This window comes from Corylus avellana, chromosome 11 (assembly GCF_965113065.1).
Source record: "Corylus avellana chromosome 11, dhCorAvel1.hap1.2, whole genome shotgun sequence".
NCBI classification, from domain to species: domain Eukaryota; kingdom Viridiplantae; phylum Streptophyta; class Magnoliopsida; order Fagales; family Betulaceae; genus Corylus; species Corylus avellana.
The window spans coordinates 828,263-852,565 of NC_142500.1; the positions used below are offsets into that span (position 1 = coordinate 828,263).

General features: G+C 36.7%; 3 protein-coding genes across 5 annotated transcripts; 1 reads left to right on the forward strand and 2 right to left on the reverse strand.

Moving 5' to 3' along the window:
• Positions 1 to 1,803: 1,803 nt before the first annotated feature.
• On the reverse strand, positions 1,804 to 2,990 carry LOC132166561 (protein BIG GRAIN 1-like B). Its single transcript, XM_059577401.2, has one exon. The coding sequence runs from the start codon at positions 2,887 to 2,889 to the stop codon at positions 1,807 to 1,809; it is 1,083 nt and encodes a 360-aa protein (XP_059433384.2). The 5' UTR covers positions 2,890 to 2,990; the 3' UTR covers positions 1,804 to 1,806.
• A 3,118-nt stretch (positions 2,991 to 6,108) lies between these two features.
• On the reverse strand, positions 6,109 to 11,225 carry BRXL4 (BREVIS RADIX-like 4). 2 transcript variants are annotated; one of them, XM_059576305.2, is made up of 7 exons: positions 10,929 to 11,225; positions 10,680 to 10,814; positions 10,449 to 10,573; positions 10,102 to 10,365; positions 8,215 to 8,353; positions 7,497 to 7,897; positions 6,109 to 6,501 (listed from the first exon to the last, which is right to left on the reverse strand). In XM_059576305.2, the coding sequence occupies exons 2-7, from the start codon at positions 10,806 to 10,808 to the stop codon at positions 6,423 to 6,425; spliced, it is 1,137 nt and encodes a 378-aa protein (XP_059432288.2). In that variant the 5' UTR covers positions 10,809 to 10,814; positions 10,929 to 11,225; the 3' UTR covers positions 6,109 to 6,422. The 2 variants fall into 2 exon arrangements, with proteins under 2 accessions (XP_059432288.2, XP_059432286.2); XM_059576303.2 differs by having other exon boundaries at positions 10,897 to 11,225.
• A 4,740-nt stretch (positions 11,226 to 15,965) lies between these two features.
• LOC132165699 (phospholipid:diacylglycerol acyltransferase 1) lies at positions 15,966 to 23,616 on the forward strand. 2 transcript variants are annotated; one of them, XM_059576359.2, is made up of 7 exons: positions 15,966 to 16,899; positions 18,664 to 18,886; positions 19,061 to 19,344; positions 20,129 to 20,453; positions 21,368 to 21,645; positions 22,269 to 22,761; positions 23,201 to 23,616. In XM_059576359.2, the coding sequence occupies exons 1-6, from the start codon at positions 16,466 to 16,468 to the stop codon at positions 22,750 to 22,752; spliced, it is 2,028 nt and encodes a 675-aa protein (XP_059432342.2). In that variant the 5' UTR covers positions 15,966 to 16,465; the 3' UTR covers positions 22,753 to 22,761; positions 23,201 to 23,616. The 2 variants fall into 2 exon arrangements, with proteins under 2 accessions (XP_059432342.2, XP_059432343.2); XM_059576360.2 differs by having other exon boundaries at positions 15,967 to 16,899; positions 21,386 to 21,645.
• Positions 23,617 to 24,303: the final 687 nt, after the last annotated feature.

Consider the following 24,303-nt stretch of genomic DNA (forward strand, 5'->3'; position numbering starts at 1 on the left):
GGATCTTTAGTTTTTTTTCATTTTCTCAGCTCAAAATAATTTATGGGCAGAAAAAAAACTCTCTAAGAAACTCGGCAAAATAGAAATAATCCCGTAAACTTCAGAAGAAGTTGTTGTGACCAGGCTCAGACGACTGTTTACCAAAAAATACAGGTTTGGCGGGATATACAGTATCCCAAAATAGGATGCTTACAAAAGAACCAAAAGTCTTGCTCTTTTTCTTTCTATTTCTCCCATGCTCCAGAAATATGATTATTGTGTATATCTTTCTCTTTTGGATCTTTGATATATATGGGAGTAGATTATTGAGGGGATGGTGTTCAAGTCAACCATGGTGGCCACTGGTGTACCAAATTATCCCAAGAATGTATACTTTGTCATAAACTTTTCTATTTTCTCCTTTGGTGGAAAAGTTAGTTTGGATTTTTGCCATCATATCTGATCCTGCTACATTTTTGACTTCTGAGATTCCATGTGAGTGTCCCTACTTGTCTGCCAAGTGTCTACACCATTGTTCGTGTGGATTATTTGGCTATAGAGATATTAAGATCATTGATATGTTGGGATTTTATGCTTGCTCAATGCTGTTAACAACAATGATATGAGGATATGAAAGTTTTGTGATTGCTTATGATATGGGGATACCCGTTCTTAAAAACCGGCATGCAAGAGAAGAGTATTTAAAAGTTTATATATATATTTAAGCCTTTAAAATCGCTTATATACACGTTAAAATTGTACTTTAGTCTTTAAAATCATAACATACCATCATATTTCACAGTCAACATCCACGTCAGCAACATGGTGCTTGGCACTTATACCAAATGATATAATTTTTGAGTAAAACTTATCATTGAAAACCGTCTTGCAAAAAGGTGCCCAAAAATTATATACACATTAGTAGAACACTTAGTATCGTAACAGGAAGATTCTGAAAACACTATTCGAAAGCTTTAGGTTCAGAATTTGCTCTGCAAAATGACAAAATAGACAAGCTTTAGGTTGGCAGGGGAAGCTCTCTCTCTTTCTCTCTTTGGCTTCTAAACTTGTTTGTACTGATTATAGTTGTGTATATATATATATATAAGATTCGAGGGAAAGGAAGTGCAGTTTTTACAAGAATAAATTTGAAGATTGGGATTTTGTTGTACAGGTGCTGAACTGAGATCTTTGTGACTGCAAAAGGATTGGATTTTACTGATTTAGTTTGAATCTGCAGAGGCACTAGCTGTTACAATCTGTTGTATGGGCTGCATTGAACTTCACTGTATCTGCCTGCTTTACTTGCAATAAAGTAGTCATTCAAAGGGACAAAGTTCTACACTGTAATCATTTTTAATTCTATGATTTCAAAGTGGGACTAAATTATTAGTGAAGCTGATGCCATGTGCTGAGCCAGTGAAAAAGTAAGTGCTTTTAACTTTCTCCATTCTCATGGGGGAGAGAGATCTCTGTAAGCTTTTCCTTTTTCACTTTTAAAATTCATCTTTGTCTATTGCCTTGACGATTAAGCTTGTGAATGTGACATTTAGCTTTTGAATGCCTCCATGCCTATTTCACATTAAAACGGGTCCATTGCTCTTGAGTTTGGCAAGCTAGTGAATTCTTTTGCGTAAAAATAAACGGTGAAAATTGCTTCCGACATATATTCGATTAGATGAGGCGGAGCTCCGCCACAACTTTCCGGATTTAATTAAGTTGTAAAATGACTGAGGGAAATGTAAAACAAAGTAAAAAAGAACAAATTAACAATATTCCAAAGTCAATTAAGTTCTCCAAACCATTAATTACATTGATGACAGTGAACTACAAAATAAACCCATTGGCGATTGCTTGATTTGTTTGAAAATTAGTAGTTTCATACACTGGAAGCTCCTCTCTATACCTTCCAATCCCAACAAGGTGATCAAGCTCAAACAAATCCGAACTGGAATAGCTCTGAGCATCATCATCATCATCATCATCCTCATCATCAGCATCCCCATTGACACGATAACCTCTCAAATTAAAACTCTTCTTTACAGAACAAGTTTTTGCAATTTTTCGAAGAGATGGAACTGGCATTAGGCAGGGATCCTCTTCATAGATACATTTGTGGCCGCAGGGCTGAGAATCTTCACCGACGATGTCGTCAAGAGGAGAGAATCTGACGGACCTTTTGATGCCATTGCTCATTTTGGCTCTTGAAGCAGGGGTTTTGCTCAGGCAAGACCTCGAAAATGAAGCACCCGAAGAACACGCAGCCTTGGATTTAGGCTCCAAGTTCACGTCTTCCACAGCTCCAACATAACACATTTTGGCTTTCTTGACATTATCCGAATTGAAAATGGAATTGAGAAAGCTAGCAATGCGACCGCCAGGTGAAATGGGCTGCTTCACTTTCTTCAACTCACCGTAGATTTTCAATGCCCGTAGTTTGGTCTTTGAAAAACCACCCTCAATCTTCGGCTTGGACTGCTTCTCTGAATTCCTATACTCCGGCTTCAATTGCTTCTTGGAGCTCTGCAATTTGGGCTTTGATTTGTGTTTGTAGCTTGACTCTGTTTCGGAGGATGAGAAGGCTGCGCCAGAGCTAGACTCTGAGGAGGTTGAGGTTGAGTTGAAGAGCACAGAGCTGCGAATGCTCTGCTTCTCCATCCAATCTTCGATCAAGACCGCTCGGCGAAGATTCATCGCCTCCTTTTCCTCTTGTACCACCCGAGCGCCACGCTTAGCTCTAGAGCTGCTCTGTTTCTTGAACATGGTGGTTGTTTCTTTGAAATGAGCCTCGTCGGCGTTGGATTCGTCGATGGAACGGTAGATAGCGTCGAGGAGAGTGGAAGAGAAAGATGGGGTTCTCCTCCTTTGTGGGATTGTGTCTTCTCGTAGCGATCTCTCCCTTCTATACATCTTTGTGATGATGTACAATGGAATGTTGAGACGAAAAACCGAGAGTTTTTCTTTTTATAAGGGAAGAAAACACAGAGGAGGCGAACAGAGAGAGGACAAGACTGAGGTGTTGGTTTAGTTTAAGGGTAGTGAAGAGCTGTAGTGTTTGCTTTGAGAACGTCAAAAGCTGCAGGCGACATTAATAGAGTGCAAGTAGATCATGTGAAAGAACAAAGGAAAGAGAAAATGTTTGTGAGAGAGAGAGAAAACATGTTTCGTGCTCTGTTTGTGTACGGCTTCCAGTAAACATAGATGAGATGAGAGAGATAGACGACCACTGAGCAAGACAGGGAGAAAAAGGCAAATCACACGCTTGGATTTGGACTTTGAAAAAGTAAAGCTTGTAAATCCCACCCGAATCAAAAACTCCTCCACTTGATAAGCTTAATTGAGAATACCAACTCGGCTTGAGTTTAGCTCAAGCTGGCTTCGTTTGATAAACGATTTTGATAAACGTTTTGGTTCGATACTGTAGCAGGAAGTGATTGAAGTGAAAAAAAGTAATAATTTTTTTTTAAAAAAAAAAAAGTAAAAAAAGTAAGAATATTTGGTATGAAAAAATGAAAATTTTTTGTTTTGTAGTGATTTTTTTATTTGAATAATAATAAAAAATAATTGATATGATGTAAAAAGTAAGAAAATATTAAAAAATTAAAAAAGTGTGATGAATAGTGTAGAGCCAAAAACAGGCAAAATCGTTTATCAAACGATGCCGCTATGTCACATAGGACGAAGAAGAAGATCTCTTCAATTTTAGATTGTTCCAATTTTACAGAAATTTTGATTAATTTAAAGATGGGATTCTGATACTGATTTGTCTCGAATAGTATAAAATGCAGATTGTTAACTCGAACTAAGAATGACAATCCGTGTTCGCATATTAGGTTTTGATTATATAGAGACATATGGGTAATGCGTTTAATTAAACAGATCAAATCTATCAACTTTAACCCGCAAATTTCGTATTGAAAATTGCCGACCATAATCCGAGCTCAACCTATAGTGAACAAAGTTTTATTTCAAATTGAGTTAGAACTTTCTTCTTCATCTTAATTTATAAATTGACTTGTGTTTAAAATATATGTGACACGTTAGTTTAATAGACTCGATTTAAAGAAATTCGTTAAAATTAATTTAAAAGAAAACTTTGTAAGATAATGAAGATAAATAGAAGAGAAGTTGCATCAAAGAACATAAGTATGAACGTAATAAGTTCCATCAATTTTACTTAAATTTAGTATCGAAGTAGTTGTCATTAATTAAGCTTGATTAATTTGTTTTTTCTCAAGCCCATGTCAAACTTTACATAGAGGCTAAATGCAAATTGTCCATTCTCAAGCTCTATGTTTACGAACTTGTTTTATCAAGAGAATAACTCGTTTGAGTCCTACTCATTGCATAAAGATGAATTTGCCTTTAAATAAACAATCATAAATAGGTATATATCAAGCAAATCTAAAACTTTCCATGAAATGTTCGATTCGGTTAAAGAAAAAGTAGAGATAGAGAGAGACATTATGGGTGTCAAAAAGTGGAATAAGATCCTATACCTGTAGCTTATCGTTTTAGAGCACCTACCAACTTTTTTGGAATGGTTAACGTGGTGCAGTTTTCACCATGAGTTACTATTGTTCCATATTCGATATTGTAGAAAAATGAAACGATTTTCTGGTGACAATTCTCGTTAGGGTTTTAATGAATCCATATTGTAAGCCACGGCATATTTTTAACTTTCTCAATAGTAGCAACTCAATCAAAATATGCAACATTTGGAGATTTTCTTTATCCCTGTATCAAGAAACACCTTCTACAGACATAACCTATCACCCATGAGAGATAATTATATATTAGGTGTCCCCACCAAAGTTTTAAATTATAGTGTGATCACCCCCACATAAACCTTTAAATGTTTTTTTAATATAATTTGAAAAAAAAAAAAAAAAAAAGCCCTCCCCTATTCTATTCTCCCCCTCCCCTTTTTGCTTGTCTTTTCCCTTGGATTTTTATGTTTTTGTAGGTGTCTTCCGGCCATAAAGCAGCAACTCCGGCCTCTTTCGTCCGCCCTCCAAGGTGCTGTGCCGCCCTTCTCCTCTGTCTGCTTCACCATGCGCAAACGTTGGCCAGTGCTCATCATCTCCTTTACTCTGGTCGCTACCGGTTTGATGGTTATCTTCCTTGTTTTGTTGTCTTTGAATAAGAGTTTTTCTCCTTAGATCTGCTCTCATAAGCGATCTACGAAGAGAAGGTTGTAGATCTAGACTGCCCAGGAGCAGATCTATATCTTTAGTAGCTGTTTTTCTGTTGGTGTTGGGTTTTTTGATTTATTTATTTTTGTATCTTTGTTTCAATGAGGTTTGTCAAGACCTTTGAGTTGTGGATGTGAAATGTTTTGGCATGGGGTTTCTGCTCCAGGGCCAAAGAATATGAGCAACCTATGCATTGAATTGAGTCTGTTGAAAACAGATATATTGTTACAACTATAGATTAGTCATGAGTTAACAGAGATGGGTGTCATAAATAAGTTTTGAATGTTAGATTGATATGTATGTATCTATGACTTGGAATCTTGTAGTTTTGGTTATGATTTTTTCAGAGCTTTTGTTTTATGATGTAAGAGTGTTTTGCTCGTGATCCTTCAATTAATGAGAACAAAATATTTTCTCCAAAAAAAAAATTAATAATAAGTGCAAGAATACCCTTTATTATGAGGCTTCCTTCTTCCGGCGGCAATCATCCATGTAGAGCTGCTTGGAAGTCTGGGCTTGGTCCATGCGCCAATACCACTTGAGTTTTTCAGCCCTACTGAACATACATTCAAATGGGTTTGTATATGGCCCAACTACAAGTCCATGACCAAGCTTTGCTCGAATGTGCGACTCAAATGGACATGTATGTAATTCAAACAGCCCTATAGAAATTGAAGCCCATTTGTTTACAAATGTTTAGTGACCCACTAGCTCAGGTTGAACTAATGACGGAAACTGTAAATTCATCGTAGTAGCAAAGGTCTTAAGTTTAAACCCGTCTCCATAATTTATCTGTTATTTTAATTAAATATTTTACATATTAGCCTTTTTTTAAATTTTTTTTTAAAAAAAAAAAAAGAAAAAAAAAAAGCAGTGTTATTTTGCCCGGGATTTGAAATTGGGTGGGAATATCAAAAGAATTTATTCAGAAAGAAAAATGAACATATTCTTTTCATTGATATTGACTTAATCATGTTATAAACTTTACCACCCACATCCCTCGAGAATATTCTGAAGCAATAACGAAGACAAGAAAACTTTCATAAGCTTGACTCAACTTACAAATGGTGTGTGTAGCCCCCCAAACATGAGAAGAGGTGCCAGTGGCACCTCTTTGCACATCTAATTTATGTATAGACGACGAGATTTTACTAGTGTGGCCAAAATAAATAAAAGAAAACACTCCATTAAGCAACATCTCCACACCTTGGAAACCGCCAGCTTCCATCCTGTTTGCTCAATCACAATTCACAAGTACTGTTCATGTATCCTGGCACGGTTCTCTTCCCACCATAATCTGGCATGCATCTCCCCAAATTTTTCCCGGCTGCAAAACACATATAACAAGAATATCCAATTGCATTTAAGTCAATACAGAGAGAACTAACATTCCCAAGCTCAAAACTTTCGGTTGGACTAAAAAAAAAAACAGAGGGAAAAGAAAAGAATTAGTGGAAGCAGAATAATTAGTAGCAGCAATAATGATGTTCTAAAAGACGTCATAGGTGATGATTTTGTTCGTTTGAAATTAAAGTCACAGTTGGCGATTAGTTGATCCTCAATTACCCATATGATAACATGATATGACAGTGGTGCCTCAAGTCTAATCAAGTCCATAGAAATCCTAGTTCTTTAAGCATTCACAATGGATCTGAAATCCTGAATTTTCTAAATAAACCCCAATTTTTTTCAGATTTTGGTACTTGTCCCATCCTGTCATCAACCATATGAAACCCTAATTGACAATAACAGGAACCTTGCTGCCACAATGCTTAAACCAGATCATTTGAGATCTTGGCAACCCAAGTACAAGCTAATAGCAAGGATGGCTAGCATACATGGATAGATTATGACCCATCAGAGAAGTAGATAACTAATCAAGTCATCCGTACATCAGAGTGACACCTTGTAGGTAAAAGGTGGGGCAGCAGGCGTAAAATCATATCATATTTGTTCTTTCACTCAAAATTGTAAGAAAATGCAATGACCAGAAGTTTTCAGATGGGACCCATCAATTCATGATTTTGACAAGCCCAAAGTGCAGGTGCATTGTAATCATCCCACCAACGATGCTAATGGATTAAAATACCAAGTGAACTTGACTAATATGAAATCTATCATATAGTTGCAAGAACATCTAATTAGGATCAAACCCTATATCTAATCTGTACTCTATCAGATACTGGGCCCTATATCAAAATTCTACCAGGCCCATTTACTTATACTGGGCCATGTCTGATGAGGTGTCTCATTAGAATTTTCACTAGGTATATGCTTCTTAAGGGATTCTCTATCTGACCAAAAACTTGCCAAGAAGCTCACCTGAATCTGACTCGTCTGAGCTCCCTTTTGCCGCCTGGCAATGCTCTAATTGTGATGTAAACCCCTGGTTCATCTTGTTCAACCCATTCAGTCTCAAGGTCACTAGCATTACTGATGGATAGCTCCCCTGAGCGATCTGCCTCCCTCGATGAGCTACTTCTTATAGAAGCATCCATCGATGATGTCTCTGTCTTGGCACCACTGATACTGGAGAGTTTTGGGGTTGATCCGAGGCCACCTGAGTCATAGTAATGTCGAGATTGCATCGAGTGTTTTTCAAGTGAATCTGAGGATGAGTATCCCATTCCCATCCCTGTTGGACGGTATAAGTTACGAGGTAAGCGTTCTCTGGTCAATGGGGGTGTGACAGGACTGCCTTCTGCAGATTCCATCTTTGAGCTCTATAAAAGAAGAAAAGAATGACATTATTAGCACATAAAAATGAAAAAAGGGATATATTGTGTTCGCATTGACTTGAATTCATTGATACATCATCTATAAGCCAGGGCCATACATGTGAAAATGTGATTGAATGAAAAAGATTTTGTTGCTCTACTATATCTACAGTTTTTAGAACAGTCGGGTATACATACATACTGATATCCAACATCAAACTCTTAAAAAAAAAAAATTAAGTGGAATAACTAGAGGCTGCAACCGTCAAGTGCTTGATTGCCTTTGATAATATGTCTAAGAGGTTAATAGGCTCAGAGCTGACCTGATCATCTTCAGATCTTGGGGGTGTTGGGAGCGGAAAAGCTTGGCGGTTGAATCTCTGGACATTGTACAGTTCCATAACCCGATCATAGTTCTCTGCCCACCACCTTTGAGCTTGCCATTTATTAAACAACTCTCGACTGATATCATAGAAAATAAACTACATTCAATACTCCTGAGTTAAAGAATAATTGTGTGAGCAGTGAGAAATAGTGGCAAGTGTCATACATTTTTATACAGTGTCATTTTGTTTTGTTGATAATAGAGAAATGCAAATTTTAATTTTTTTTTTTCTTTTGGTAATAATACTCTTACATCTCCTCACAAACATGTCATCAAGTTTATTACCTGCTATAATTAGTCCGCGTGCCTATTGCTTGAAGCGTTGAACCAATTCCATTATATTAAACTATCATTGGTTATGGAACTGTTGTCAATAATGTTCGACCACTGAACAGCACACTCATACATTTTGACAAAAGGAACTGAAGAATAATTAAAAGCAAAAACTGACATTCGGTGCTTGTAATAAAGTAGTTTTTTTTATGGTGGAAACCATGACCTAACATTAGGGAGGGAGTGTCTTTGACTATCAAAAACAGGTGGGTCCACAATCAATCAATTTCCTTGCTTACATTGGCAAATCAACAAAAGCACAAAACCCATTTGGATCTTTTAATTTAATTGTTATCACCTTCATTTTAAAGTCAATCCATGACTTGAAATTAATCTTGATACTTAACCAAGATATTTCCATACTCCATCTGATGGGATTGCACCCAATACTCTCATACTACTTTTACAGTAGTTTTTGTCTCCTAGAAAATAAGGGGGCAGCTGCAAAACCCTGCCAACACACTCTGCCAATGGAGGTTCACATTTTGTCTTCTATTTAGTTTGGTGGCAGATGATGTGGGTATTCCAAGTTTATTAGAGCATGAAATGACAAGAGAATGGTCATAAAGAGACAAAGCCACGGAGAATCAGGCAGGCGTGAAGGAATTTGAAAAAGGAAGGGAAGAGCCTTCTCCGACACGACGACAATACTCAGTGTAAAAGGTACCCAACACAATCAAATCTGCCCCACCACCATTAACAAGTCACAATGAGTTCTCCTTTTGGACTTTTTTGGATTGCTTTTCATAAGGGCGTGAAAATTGCTGTCAAAGTGCTGACCCCACAAGAAATTCCTCATATGAACAGAGGTTTCCAATGTGTAATGTTTGGATGTCACGTTCAAATGGGTTCCTTTTTTTTTCTATTAAATAATTAAGAGAATAAAATGAGTGGATTGAACCAGTAAATTTATATAAATGGTTTTAATAAAATATGCTACAGCACTAGCTGTGAATGGCCCATAGCCATAGGTATGAAACAAAAGTCATCCCCGTTTTGACACATCTCTAACAATTTGATTACTCTAATAAACCATTCCTTTTTCCTTTTAGCTTTTAAAAGCTACCCAAAGCTTTAACTACAACAACATGTTCATGCCCAATAATCACACGGATTAGGATTTTTTTTATTTAAAGTGAAATGAAAAGTAGTCATTTCAATTATAATTTTGTTTTTGTTAAATTTAAAAATATACATAATATTACAATAAAATGTCCCTTCTCTATATTTTAAGAATATCCTACCTTTCTTCTTCCAAGAAGATAAAAGATTAAATAATAATAATAATAATGCATTTAGCAAAACATCCAAACAACTCCGTACTAAACACCCCAATTGTGACGTGTGCAATCCACAAACAGAGAAGAAAATTATAGTGGCAAACAGTAACTAATAAACTAAATCAGAACCACGTACCGTCCGATTAAAATCAACGGTAACCAGAGGAACACAGAGAGAGAGAGAGAGAGAGAGAGAGAGAGAGATGGCGTACCTGAAGCGTATCCTCTTGAGATCGTTCCCGCCACGCGGGAGCGAGACGAAGGTGATGAGCACGCCAGGCTCGACCTGGGCCACCCACTCCTTGGGCTCGCTCTCCTCCACGAACACCACCGGTTCTACCACCCTCCGCCCGCTCCCGGAGCTCGGCGTCCCCTCGCCGCTCGAGCTCGACATTCCCTTCAGCCTCGCCTCCATCTCCTTCCCCCACACCCTCGTCGTCCCCGAGCTCGAACTCCCCGTCCTCTTGTACGACCACCTGCGTTACCATTTTTAATTAAAAATTAATTAATTCACCGTTTCCTATCCGATATTAATATCCTTAAGTGGAATTTTACCAACCTGAACCGCTCGGACTCGGCGTCCGACTCGCCGGTTCCCCTGAGTCGACCGGCCGGAGGCGGAGGCCCTGTGCAAGGGTTGCAGCTCCGGTACGCTCCCGAGGCCTTCAACGCCATGTCCTTGAGCTGAAATTACGGAATTACCCCCCGGTCACCAACGCAAACCGAGAAAGGCTGATAAGATTAGGGTTTCGGGGAATGAGAGCACGCACGGTACGTACGTTCTACGTACCTGAGAAGTGAGGGATCTGATAGCCTGAGTTTTGGCGCCGGACGCGTTGGTGGTCGGGTCTGAGTCTTCTTCGGGTTGACCCGGCGAGTCATCGCCGAGTTTCTTGGGCCGCGCTATACACGTCAGCATTTTCCTCTGCGACACACAACACAAAGAGAATTCACATTATAGATAGAGAGTAATGGTTACAGTTACAGAAACCAAAACGGGTCCGTACACTTTGGTAAGAAGAAGGCACTACGCTGAAACCTGCGGAGCGGTTGGTTGGGTTTCCCGTTTCAGAGCGCAGAGAACAAATACTTTTTTAATGCCACCTTAAATTACGCCCGGAGAGAATCTCTGAAAATTGAAATACAACGGACGAAATCAAAACTTGTGGTGAAGAAAAAGAATGAAAACTCATCGGAGTTAATGGCTGGCTACGGTGTTCGACGCGGATTTTGGTGGGTGTGGTGTGGAGTTGAGTGGAGTGGGGGTAGCAAGGAGGGAGGAGCGCGGGGAGGGTGGTAAAGGCAGGCTGCTTGGCTTTTTTGTTGCTTACTTTGCTTTGCTAAAATGGCCAATGCCTATAATGGGGGTCGTGTTTCTGTTTCATTTCCCTGCCAACTTTGCTTTTCTTCTCACCTGCTACCGGCCGTTTACCGGTTATTACATGTACGGCCTGGATGTTCTTTGCAATTGAAAATAATAATAATAATAATAATAATAATAATTTTGAGTGATATAAAAATAGTGAGAATTTTTTTAGAATGACAAGTTTGGTATGCTTGACTTGATAGATATTCGTTGATTGGTTGTATATCATTATTTTTTTCATGAATGGAATAATATTTTTTCAAAAAACCATAACTTTATTTTTTTTGTATATTTGAAAATTAAAAAATAGATTTTTGGGAAAATAATTTTAGAGCTAGAGTATTTTTGGGAATTGATTCAATTCCGGTGAAAAAATATGTTGTCACCAAACGAATATGAATTTTTATTTCATTCCACCTTCTTCTATTTCTAGTCATACTCATTACTATTATAAGAAATCATCATTCCAGTGTACCAAACGTAGTCTACAATGTTTTTGGGTGGAGTAGACATTTGAAGAAAATGTTTTGTCTAAAATTACACTTGCTTATTTTGAAAAAACACAAACGGATACAAATTGGTTCTTTACTTATAAATAATAATAAGTAGCTTTGTGGCTACCCTCAATGGATGAGAGGGGTGGCGAAGCGTTCACCTCGATTTGTTCAGGGTGGCTATGCAGCCATCATTCTTCGATTGAGAATGGCCACACGACCACTCTTTTTTATTATTTATTAATAAGTCAATTCATACTCCTCCAAAAGCTAAAACATGTTTTTTTTTTTGCCTAAATATTCATGCAAAAAGAATTGAAAATTTTATAAAAAAACGTTTTGAGTTGTTTATTAATGTATTTCAAAAGAATGTGAAATTCAAAATTTACTAGCAAACATAGCGTGTTTTGAATTATTTTAGAATATCTAAATAACCCATATTTATTTATCAAAAAAAAATCTAAATAACTCATATGTTGATGAAATGAATTAAAATATCAAGGATCCTTATAAATGTGACAAATATTAAAAGATCATAATTTTTAAAACGTTTTGTTGTAATTTTATCACGTTCTTAAAATTTTAATAAATATTTTTAAGTTAAATGATTAACAAAATAAGATAAAATAAATTAATAATTCAGAAAATTCTGACCCAATGCATCCATGGACTCCGATGGAAAACGCTTGTTATTGCATGTTGTTGGCACGGACACGGCCTTCCTATACCGAGCACTGAATCTGAAAATTGGATCCGGTCCAGTGACCGAAATATTGGGCTTTTTGATTGGCCCAGATTGCCTGTAATAGTAAGCTGAAGTTTATGGACCCAATAAGATAAGATAAATACATTTTTATTGTACAAAGTCTTTTACAAATATATTTTTTTAAAATAATTAATCTGAAGGTTAGTTGAGACGGTCAGTTAGCATTGTGCGATAATTATATAATAAAATGCAATTTATAGTATTACTCATAAGATAATAATAAAAAATAAACGACTTTAGCTTTAGGAAAAACCATGAACTAAGATAGTGTATGTAAATATATTTTCATTAGGATCTATGGATCTTGAAAGATGGGCCTAATCTCCTGTTATCATTTTGCCACGTGTCAATCGTTGATCGACTGATGTGGACCCGATTTCTATTAAATAACTTATTGCAATAATAATTTGTAGACATCTACTTACCTTAACACGAAATTAAATCTAGACTATTGAAAAAATTATCTGCCTCTTTTTTTAAAAAAAAAATAAAAATAAAAAAAAAAATTAATAGCACTTTGATACCATAAGGAACAATTTGGTATAAGTGTGAATTCTATGGACTAAATAAGTAATTTTCTCTTTATTTTTAAGTCCACAACTTATGGTATTGTGCAATGTTTGGATATTTCAACAACTAATAAGTAATGCACTAATCATTAATTAACGAAAATGACATAACCCAATTGTAATATATCATAATTTATTTTGAAAGAATTCCTTTTCTCTTCCATTTTATGGACAGCAGGACACATAATTTAAGGATACAAAAAGAAATACATCCACTTTCAATGGGAAACACGACCCCCTCCTTATCTCATGACCCACCAATATAAGGTAACCTCGTTTGAAGCAAAAGTAGAAATTGCAAGGTAACCATTTATTGCGAAATGGGCAGCAAAGGATATAATTCGAAAGCATAAAGTGAACAACCAATAATTTGACCCATTATAATAAATTAGGGTTAAATGCACAACTGATATTTGTAGATTCCTTCTTTATCAAAAGGTATTTGGGTTTTAAAAAATAACAAAATTGATAAATATAGTTTCTAAGCTTATAAATTTGATATGGTCGGTCCGACGTTCATCTATCATTTTAAAATTTAATGAAATTTTCAGACTCCTACCTTAGGGCCTCAGCCAGGTGGTCCAACCACTCCAAATGGTGGAGAGATTTTTTTTTAAAAAAATTACTAATAATTATTTGGCGTAAAGTTAAAGTGGCATTTTGTACACGTGACAACATTTATTGGCCTTAGATGACTTTTTATACGCATGACAAATATTTCGTTAAGTACTTTTAACAGGTAGATAAATGGAGCTATCAAATCACTAAACTTTAGAAGTATACTATCAATTTGTCACTTTTAAATTCAAGTACTTTTTTGGTGAACTTAAAAATGACACATATCAATTATGCATTTAACTCACTCAATTAATGCAAACCATATTTAGTTGGGCTCTAACTTCCAAGACATGTGGTGTGTGGTCCTAATTAATCCTTAAATAAGTCATTATTTTTTTAAAAAAAAAAACAAATTAAATGTTAGTTGGGAGGAAAAGTTGCACCAAAAAAAAAAAGGTATATAATATTACTTTTAATATTTTTTTGGGTTAATAACTTTTTTTGTACTTAAATTTTAATGTTTTGATTTTATTTTTTCCTAAGTTTTAAAAAAGATAAATCTAATATCTCAAATTTTAGAAAAGTTTGTTAATTTTCGCCTATTCCTTTAGCCCTGGGGGTAGTTCTGTCATCCCTAGAAGGGTCGCAAGGGGTGGCCAAAGCCACCCCCATGGCCTACAGGTGTGGCCGAGCCATCTTTTTTTAGCCCTTGGGGGTGGCCAAACCACTCGCTTTGGCTTTGGGAAAGGTTTGGCCACCCCCAGACCGACCTTGGGGTGGCTCAGTCACCCCTAAGGTCAAATTGGGGGTGGCCGGCCACCCCCTGCCGTTAATTGGGATGGATAGAAATTAACGGATGTGGTGATTCGGTCTTTTTCAAAATCTGAAGTACTAGATTTGTCTTTTTTAAAACCTAAGAAGGAAAAAATAAAAACATTAAAACCTAGGTACCAAAAAAATTATTAACCCTATTTTTTTATATTTGATTTATAAGGTCAAATTGGGGGTGGCCGGCCACCCCCTGCCGTTAATTGGGATGGATAGAAATTAACGGATGTGGTGATTCGGTCTTTTTCAAAATCTGAAGTACTAGATTTGTCTTTTTTAAAACCTAAGAAGGAAAAAATAAAAACATTAAAACCTAGGTACCAAAAAAATTATTAACCCTATTTTTTTATATTTGATTTATTGTAATATTTTAAATGAATGTAAACCGTTAAATAAATTAGAAAAATTCTCATATATATATATATATATATATATATATATATATATTTTTATAGCACCTAAACCAAAATCGTATTTTTCTCAATGGAATATAGTGGGTTGGCCTCCAATATTGAAGAAGAAAACATGCACGTCTGAGAACTACTTTCACCGAAGAGGCCAGAGGGGAGCATCCACCCAATTACCTACCAAAAGACTCCTAATTCAATGAAACAAAAACTTTATAAGAAATTAATTGATGCTTTCTCTTTTATGTGAAATTAAAAATCAAATTCATTGTCGCAACTCCTTCATTTTAAAACTCTCATATATTGGGAAAAAAAAAAAATCACAAAATATCAACGGGTGGCCAACCACCCCTTAATTTTTATTATTTTATTTTATATATTTTTTAATATAAAATAATATTTTATTATTATTTTTTTGTTAGTGGGACATATGTCTTATTTGTTGTTCTAGGATTTTTTTAAAAAAATTATAGCCAGGAACTAGATAACTGAATATTCTCCTTAAGAATTTTATCCTTAAAAAATAAAAACAATTACCAAGTTTAAAAATTCTATTGGGTTTACGATTTTAAAACGTGTGGTTTTTAAAAACGTAATTAAATATTTGGTAAAATTGTAATCTAGTTTTTAAAATTGCAGTTTGGCATAATGCTACATGGACAAAGTTTCTTCCGAACTAGGTTGGAGGAATTTTCTTAAACCTTGTTTATAAAAGTGATATGTGTCTCTTGAACATAAAACATGTGAGATATACATATTTTTTTAATAGTAGGGATAACGTTTGAATAAATTTTATTAAAAACTCATGTGCATCTTACATGTTTCATGTTTAAAGGACACATGTCACTTTTATAGACTATGTTAAAAAAAATTTCTCAAACTCAGTTTAGAAGAAACTTTTGTCGGTACAACATTGCCTGTGATTTTATATATATATAATTTTTTTTTAATGATTTAGTAGAAAATCGTATTTTTTGCAAATTGGAGAGCAGTATAAATGTATCTTGTAATTTGAATAAACAAATATTTTGTTGCTTTTTCTTTGATCTTTCTAGAAGTGGAAAAGAACAAAAGTAGAGGCGGTTTCAGAGTTATGACAGGCGCTCCATTAAGCGGCTTTTTGGCTGCCATTGGAGAAAACCACCAGAAAGCTCCACCTAAAATCCAAACTAAAACCGCAAACGGCATTAAAGTACACCGATCTTATCCGCTGCTTCGACAAAGTTAAGCCCACCCAATCTCCCCACCCCTCGATCATCCCAAGATCTACGCAACGCCCTCGGATGAGCAGACCACTCGTTAGCATTTTCATACGGGACTCACGTCAGATCTGAAAGCTGCAGCCTCCCAATATGAACCAAAAAACGCCAACAGGCAAACATAGCCAATCCCGTGCCCCCACCTCTCACTCGCCGAGAAACCCCTCTCTCCGGTCACTGACGGTTATGGTAACCCAATCATAGTCCATCTGATAATAACCCCACACACCAGCAGAACTCAGGGTTTGGGTTCCTTCGCAGAGCACCACACCAGCTCAGACTCCATAAATGACCACTCCGAATTTTTGAAAACCCAGCACCCGAAAACGATGTCGTTTCTGCGGCGCAGAAAGGCCACGGAGCGCCCACACGCAGAGCCTCACGACATCGACACCGAGACCGACGACGTCCACGACAAGAAGAAGACGAAACCGAGGCCGAAGCTCAGGCCAAAGAGATGGTCGTGCGTGGACACTTGTTACTGGTTGATTGGGTGCATATTCTCAGCGTGGTGGTTTCTGCTGTTCCTGTTCAGCGCAATGCCGGCGTCGTTTCCTCAGTATGTGACGGAGGCGATAACGGGGCCGTTACCGGATCCTCCGGGCGTGAAGCTGAAGAAGGAGGGCCTGACGGCGATGCACCCAGTGGTGTTCGTGCCCGGAATCGTCACAGGCGGGCTCGAGCTGTGGGAGGGCCACCAGTGCGCCGAGGGCTTGTTCAGGAAGAGGCTCTGGGGTGGGACTTTCGGGGAATTGTACAAAAGGTATTGGCTTTTTGGGTCTATACTGCGCATAGATTCTGGTGCTTCGTGATGAGCAATTTGGGTTTTTGGTTGTGCTTTTGGGCTTGTTCAGAAAGAAACACTTGTTGTCTTTTGCATTTTGGGTTTTCTTTAGTAATGCCGATGCAAAAGTTCTTTTATGTGTGTTTTGCTTAGTCGCTAAGCTATGGGTGAAGTTGCTTAGAGTGGGGTGGTTGAGGTTGCTTAGAGTGGGGTGGTTTTTGGGTGAGACCCATGTGAGGAAAGTGTTTGATTGTTTGCTTATAGAGTGGTGGTGGCACCTAGAGTGGATGATTTGTTGTGGGTCCTTTTTTTCGTACGGAAGAAACCTATAATGATTTATAGGGTTTAGGCAATACTATGTATGTTTATAGGGTTTAGGCAATACTATGTATGTTTATAGGGTTTAGGCAATACTATGTTTGTTTATAGGGTTTAGGAAAATATCATTTCCTTTCATGGGATTGGGAATGGATGGTATTGGGAGGTCTTTTTTTTTTTTTTTTTTTGAGTAATTGATGCTTTTGGAATCGACTACCTTTGGTGGTAAATGGGTGTGGTCTAGAGGATGAAGCGGTAGCAAATTGAATCTTATGTTGCATATTGGTTTGAGAAAATCTTCTGGAGCATAACATTTGAGGAAAGTTTACTTAATTGTTAATTGGGTCGTAGCAAGAATGCAAAACTTCATGTCATTTGGTTCTTGGTTTATACTGGAAATCATATGGGAGAGGTTCTTGGAAACTGACTTATGTTAATAATGTTTGATAAATGTCTGAAAAAATGTACTTCTTCTTTGCTGACAGAAATTTTAATAATGTGTAAGTTTCTATATAATATCTTTAACATAAGATGGGGTATGCGGTGATTATACAATGATAGTCCAGTAGAGATGTCTTTTGTTGTCATCTATAAAAAGCTATTATACAGCAAAGCTGTTCAAAACATAAATCTACAATATGGCCTATTGACTATTGCAGTTTGTTCTCAATAATTACCAAATTTTATCACCAAAACCAATTACATGTTAGCTGAGGATGATCTTTAGGAAGTTGTTGTGTGTTATCTCAAATCTCTAATTGTTAATTCTGCCAAACCCAATTTAACCAATTTTAAGCCTTTATTGCATATTTTGTGGTCTTTCTGCTTGAGTTGGATTTATTATCAACACTCAGGACTTGTGAATTCTGTGCTTCCACCCTTTTGCATACTTTCTGATATAGGGCATGGATTGTTCCACATAATTAATAGGTTTCCTGTAGCTATATTAAAAATTGACTTAAGAGCACTATTATTTTCTGCTTCTTCTGACACATAGGAGTTGCATTATATGAGAGATTTTGCAGGAAAAATATTTTATCCTTTAAAAATACGGTTTGATTGGGTAGAATTTCATGATCAATGAACCATAATTCTCCCTGTGTACCTGCTAATTTAATTTATACTTTTAATTTTTAATAAGAAATGAATCTTTTTTGGTTAAGCACGAAAAATTTATTGAAAGATGAATGAATGGACACTAACTACACCTTATATTGCTTTAGTCTTGATATATATGTTAAATTGATCATATGTAGCTATTTTTTATTATTAACAGCGGGTAGGATTTTATCATACCAAATTTGCCTATTTGCTTACTGTTTGTGAGAGTTAGCTCCCAATTTGTTACAAGTTTTGCAATGATTGGTGGTGGAATTCACTATTTAAAGGGGTGTTTCCCTCCTTGTTTCTGTATATTCTCTGCAGACCATTATGCTGGGCTGAGCACATGTCGCTGGATAATGAAACTGGACTAGACCCTTCTGGTATAAGAGTCAGGCCTGTATCTGGACTTGTGGCAGCTGATTACTTTGCACCAGGTTATTTTGTGTGGGCAGTCTTAATTGCCAATTTGGCTCGCATTGGATATGAGGAGAAAACTATGTATATGGCTGCATATGATTGGAGATTATCATTTCAAAACACAGAGGTATAATTTTCAATTAGGAACTAATTTTTCCTAGAGTTAGTCCACCAACTCTTCTTGCATTGGTGAAATTTCATTCTTAACTATCTGGCTGAAGTTTCTGCTATTAACTTGTAGTATAGCATATGTTACTATCTCAAATCAGTTTGTCATTTTCTGCCTAATTGGATTGATCAGGTCAGAGACCAAACTCTAAGCCGGATAAAAAGTAATATAGAACTCTTGGTAGCTACAAATGGTGGGAACAAGGTGGTTGTTATACCACATTCAATGGGTGTTTTGTACTTTCTGCATTTCATGAAATGGGTTGAGGCACCAGCTCCAATGGGTGGTGGTGGTGGGTCGGATTGGTGCGCTAAGCATATAAAAGCAGTTATGAACATTGGTGCACCCTTTCTAGGTGTTCCAAAAGCAGTCGCAGGACTTTTCTCTATTGAAGCCAAGGATATAGCTGTTGCCAGGTTTATATCTCAACTAGTATGATTTGAGTAGGACTAGGTCATTATCTTGTCATTTCTTGTCTTAATCACCCAATTTCAGAATCACTGCAGAGGAAAAGAATGTTTTGTAGCATGTCTAGGATCATTTCAAGGAAATCAGGTGCATCAATTTCTTTTAGTATGAATTTAGTGCTGGTCCTGCTGGATGAAGAAGTCATCAATTTCCTGATGACTTCAATCTAGCTGATGGGTCTATGCTGTCAATGGTCAGAGAACAAAGGGAATCATTCCATTTCCATGCAATTCTTCATGTATGCCATAGGGATTACCCCAAAGCAGAAATGTCTGAGTGTTCTGTTTCAGTTTGCTTCTAGTGGCCTTTTTCAATATACAAGAATAAATTTTGTTACTAACAAGAGACTCAACTACATGGGGTATGTACAAGAGATCCCTTAAAGAGTTGCAATATAAAATTCACACTATCAAGAAATTCAAAAGAAGAAAAAAGAGTTCAAGAATATTTCTTCTTGTAGTCTTTGATTTACAATGTACTTTCTCGAGGAATCCTTGTTCATATACTCAAGATGTTGTTTATCTGATGTTTAGGATTTTTGTTGTTTAAGGCTTTACTTCCCAGATCAAAATAATGCCATCATGCTCTCCAAGAATGCCCATGCATCTTTGGGAAAAATCTGTGTTCAAATATCATTTACCTGAACACCTACATTTACTTCCAGACACCAAACATCCATGCATGTTTTCATATCTGTTTTGGTTAATTGATGAACTGCTAATCCTTAAACAGGGCTTTCGCACCAGGTGTTTTGGATAAAGACGTTTTTGGTCTTCAAACTCTACGACATATGATGCGGATGACCCGTACATGGGATTCAACCATGTCAATGATACCAAAAGGTGGGGATACTATCTGGGGCAGCCTTGATTGGTCACCTGAAGGGTACTTTAACTGTAGTGCAAAGAGGCTCAAGAATAATGATATCAACACTGCAGACAAAAATGGGAATGGGAGTCTGGAATCTACAAAGAGGGTAAATTATGGGAGGATAATATCATTTGGGAAAGATATAGCTGAGATACATTCCCACGAGATTGAGAGGGTGGATTTCAGGGTAATGCTCTGAATTTCTGTTTGGCTAATCTTAAGTTAAAGCCCATTCCATTTATCGTAAATAGATCATATGTGTGTGTGTGTGTGTGTTTGTGTGTGCGCGTGCACATGTGTGTTTCTGTTTGTGAAAGTACAAACCATTCAAAAACATATTTCTTTCTTCAACCTGTGAAAGGTTATGCTTTTGACTTTATACATCTGAAGGAAAAGAAAAGGATTTTTAATAAAAAGGGAAAAAGAAAACTGAATTTAAAATATAGATAAGTAATAAAAGTATCATATTGTAGCAGTTTATAGCACATGAATTAAAGGAATGCGTAAAAATGATATTTTCATTAATCAATTTCACAAACAAGAATCAAGACGAAGATAACTTAGTTGATGGAACAAGACTAGCATATATGGAGATTAACTGGTAGCGAGAAAAGGGATCACTTATTTCTTTAACTGTTCTTTCAAAAATCTGATTGATGAGCCATAATATAATTCATGGCTCATATGGTAACATTTAATTTATATGGTATTTTCAGTCAGTCTGTATGCAAAGCTACTAGTCCCATTGTAGATATAGTGGGAGGGTTTCTTGCATTTTGCATGGTGGTGATTCTGATCTCAATGCTACTGCTTTGCAAGATTATGCAACGACAAAAGTGCTGCCTGTACAAGTTGTCATGTATTACTTGCTAGAATGCACTGCCAATCATATCAAGGGCGGAGTGCCATCTATTGCATTCTAATAATGGCTGATTTCCTATAATCAAAGTTTGGTTTTATGTCTGAAATACATTTTTTATACTTACTTGCTGAATTAGCCCAGATTTGTTTCTGAGATGCTCACTGATTTGAGGCATTTGCTACCTGCACTAGCAATTATTATTTGTGTGAAGTGTATTGCTGGGAGTTTTATGTACTTAGATGCTCATTGTGCTGCAGGGTGCTGCCAAGGGCAATAACCTTACAAATGCAACCAAGTGTGATGTATGGACAGAGTACCAAGAAATGGGTATTGAGGGTGTCAAATCTGTCGCAGATTACAAAGTTTACACAGCTGGATCGATTTTGGATCTGCTTCGTTATGTTGCCCCCAAGTTGATGGCGCGTGGAGATGCTCATTTTTCCTATGGAATTGCTGACAATTTGGATGACCCTAAATACGACCATTACAAATATTGGTCAAATCCCTTAGAAACAAAGTGAGATTTTCAACTTTTCATTTTTCTTCTTACAGTTGTTTCGAATGAATGATAAATTGAACTAGACATAATAATTACTTTCCTCCTCTAAATGCTGTTGATGATGCCCTATCAAATTGAACAAAAAGAGCGCACTAATGTAACTTTCCAATGTCAAAGCTTTTAACTCTCCAAGCATGCATCATTCTCCGTTGTGTGTTGTGTGTGTGTGTAAATATGTATATGTGTGCATATGTATAAATGCATGCACACACGTGTACAAATGTATGCACATACGTACATACATATGTATGTACATGTTTACACACGTGAGGCCATGATGCCACCTAGTCTAGGTTGAAAAAGCCCCATCTGTGTGGTACAGAAGCTCAGATTGGAAATCCATCTTCATGTTGAGGTTACTAAAGAAAATAGATATCTATGTGAATCTGTGATAGGTCCCAGCTGTTGGAAATCGACTCTTATTGATCGTAGAATATTATGTTTAGGCTGTCAGTCTTCATTATTTGTTTCGTCATCATTTATCTCAGCAATTATCATAGCAATGGACGTTCTTTAGTTGTTCTAGGTTGGTGAATTACCCCTTAGTAGTGCTGCTTAAACTTCTGTTACTGCCTTTGCAGATTACCAAATGCTCCAGACATGGAAATCTACACTATGTATGGTGTTGGAGTCCCTACAGAAAGAGCATATGTGTACAAGTTAACTCCTGCTGCTGAATGCTACATTCCTTTTCAGATAGATACCTCAGCAGAGGGTGGAAGCGAGGGGTCTTGTCTCAAAGGTGGAGTTTTTTCTGTTGATGGAGATGAAACTGTTCCTGTTTTAAGTTCAGGTTTCATGTGTGCAAAAGGTTGGCGGGGAAAAACCCGTTTTAACCCTTCAGGCATCCGTACTTACATAAGAGAGTACGATCATGCGCCTCCAGCTAATCTTCTAGAGGGCCGTGGCACCCAAAGTGGTGCTCATGTTGATATAATGGGTAATTTCGCATTGATTGAAGATATTATAAGAGTAGCAGCGGGAGCTACCGGAGAGGACTTGGGTGGCGATCGAGTTTACTCGGACATTTTCAAATCGTCTGAAAAGATCAACTTACAACTTTAGACTCATATGGTGAGTATCTGAAGCTTATTGATAACATTATATTGAATGTTTGATGTAATATATTGTTGAATGCGACTTTAATTGGTACTTAAAGCTTGGGAGATTGGATATTACGCGTTGCCCCTTTTTCTTTCTTAAAGTATTATAAGCCATTAATTTTATACCTTCTCTTGGTTGAAATTTGGAAATTTGTGAAGTGGTCCAAAAATTTAGTACACTTACGGTTCCATAAACACAAAACATGGATCAAGTCCAACTTTTTGTATTTCTTGATTAATAATTCAACCTGAAGTGAACCTTGTCCCAAGTTCCTACCTATCGGTTTCGATTTGACTAAGAACCAGGGGACAATCAATATTTTGAGTTAATTTACCACTATTGCCATTCCTGTCTTTAGTGTTATGTCCTCTATTTATTCATATTAACTTTCTTCCTACCCTTGTTTCAGTATACTTGCTTTTAGCATAGGCTTGAAGGAACCTGATGAGCTATCTTTTGCCCATGGTGGCGGCGGCGGCGGCCATTGTGAAGCACCCGAATTCGCTCACATGAAGCCTAAGAAGTGAGGTGCCGGTTGCTGAACTGAATGCATCCCAGGGGAAGCGCTGGATCTGGTTTATGAATTGATATCCCACATCACACCGGGCTCTCTACTACTTTTAGGTGCCTGAAATTTTGGATAGTCATTTAATTCTTTGATTATTGTCAATAACATTTGTTATTAATTAGTCTGTTACTTTGTAATTGCTCTCTCTCTCTCTCTCACTCTCACACACACACACACAGATTTGCTGGCTGTTGGCTGATTGTCTATATGATAGTTGAAAGAAATAATATGGAGCAAATGGGTATAATTTAATTATTACGGCTCGATTGTTTTGGCATAAAACTTTTTTCAATAAATGTTTTCCCTAATTTTGGGTGGTTGGGATGGCTGAAAATTTTGGTCAAATAACAAAAAGGGTTAAATACCTAATATCTCCCTAGCCCTAGGGTTTTATTTTTATTTTTATTTTATTTTATTTTCTTCTTAGGGTTTGATTTTTATCACAAGAGGTACTTGTGATTTTGATAAAGACTAAATTGATCATTTCGTCCATTGATCGCTAGTTGACTTAACTGAAGTCAACGTCACTGACACGTGGACCAATTCAAATTTGACACTTGACATAAGTGGCCATGTCATTAGAGTGATGACATGGCTGCCTAATTAAATTTTTTATTTAAAAAAAATTAAATTTTTTTTTCAAAAAATAAAAGAAAAAAAAATTTTGAGGTGGTAGTGATGATGTGGCCACTTATTCCAAGGTCGAATTTTAATTGGTTCACGTGTCAATAACGTGGACTTTCGTTAAGTCAATTAACAGTCAATTGATGAAATGACTAATTTAGTCTTTATCAAAATCACAAGTACTTTTTGTGATAAAAATTAAACCCTAAGGGATAAAAAATAAAGAAATAAAACCCTATGGTTAGGGAGGTATTAGGTATTTAACCCTAACAAAAATTGGTTGACCAAGGAAAAGGCTAATCGGGCCAAAAATGTTTTAT

Excerpts from the sequence above, each read along its gene's own strand:
- LOC132166561 (XM_059577401.2), bottom strand. The coding sequence starts at position 2,889 with ATGTATAGAAGGGAGAGATCGCTACGAGAAGACACAATCCCACAAAGG.
- BRXL4 (XM_059576305.2), bottom strand. The coding sequence starts at position 10,808 with ATGCTGACGTGTATAGCGCGGCCCAAGAAACTCGGCGATGACTCGCCG. Across the intron at positions 10,366-10,448 it reads GCCGAGTCCGAGCGGTTCAG|GTGGTCGTACAAGAGGACGG; the intron begins GTTGGTAAAATT and ends ATGGTAACGCAG. Across the intron at positions 7,898-8,214 it reads CAAGATCTGAAGATGATCAG|AGCTCAAAGATGGAATCTGC; the intron begins GTCAGCTCTGAG and ends CTTCTTTTATAG.
- LOC132165699 (XM_059576359.2), top strand. The coding sequence starts at position 16,466 with ATGTCGTTTCTGCGGCGCAGAAAGGCCACGGAGCGCCCACACGCAGAG. Across the intron at positions 19,345-20,128 it reads AAGGATATAGCTGTTGCCAG|GGCTTTCGCACCAGGTGTTT; the intron begins GTTTATATCTCA and ends ATCCTTAAACAG. Across the intron at positions 20,454-21,367 it reads TTGAGAGGGTGGATTTCAGG|ATGCTCATTGTGCTGCAGGG; the intron begins GTAATGCTCTGA and ends TTATGTACTTAG.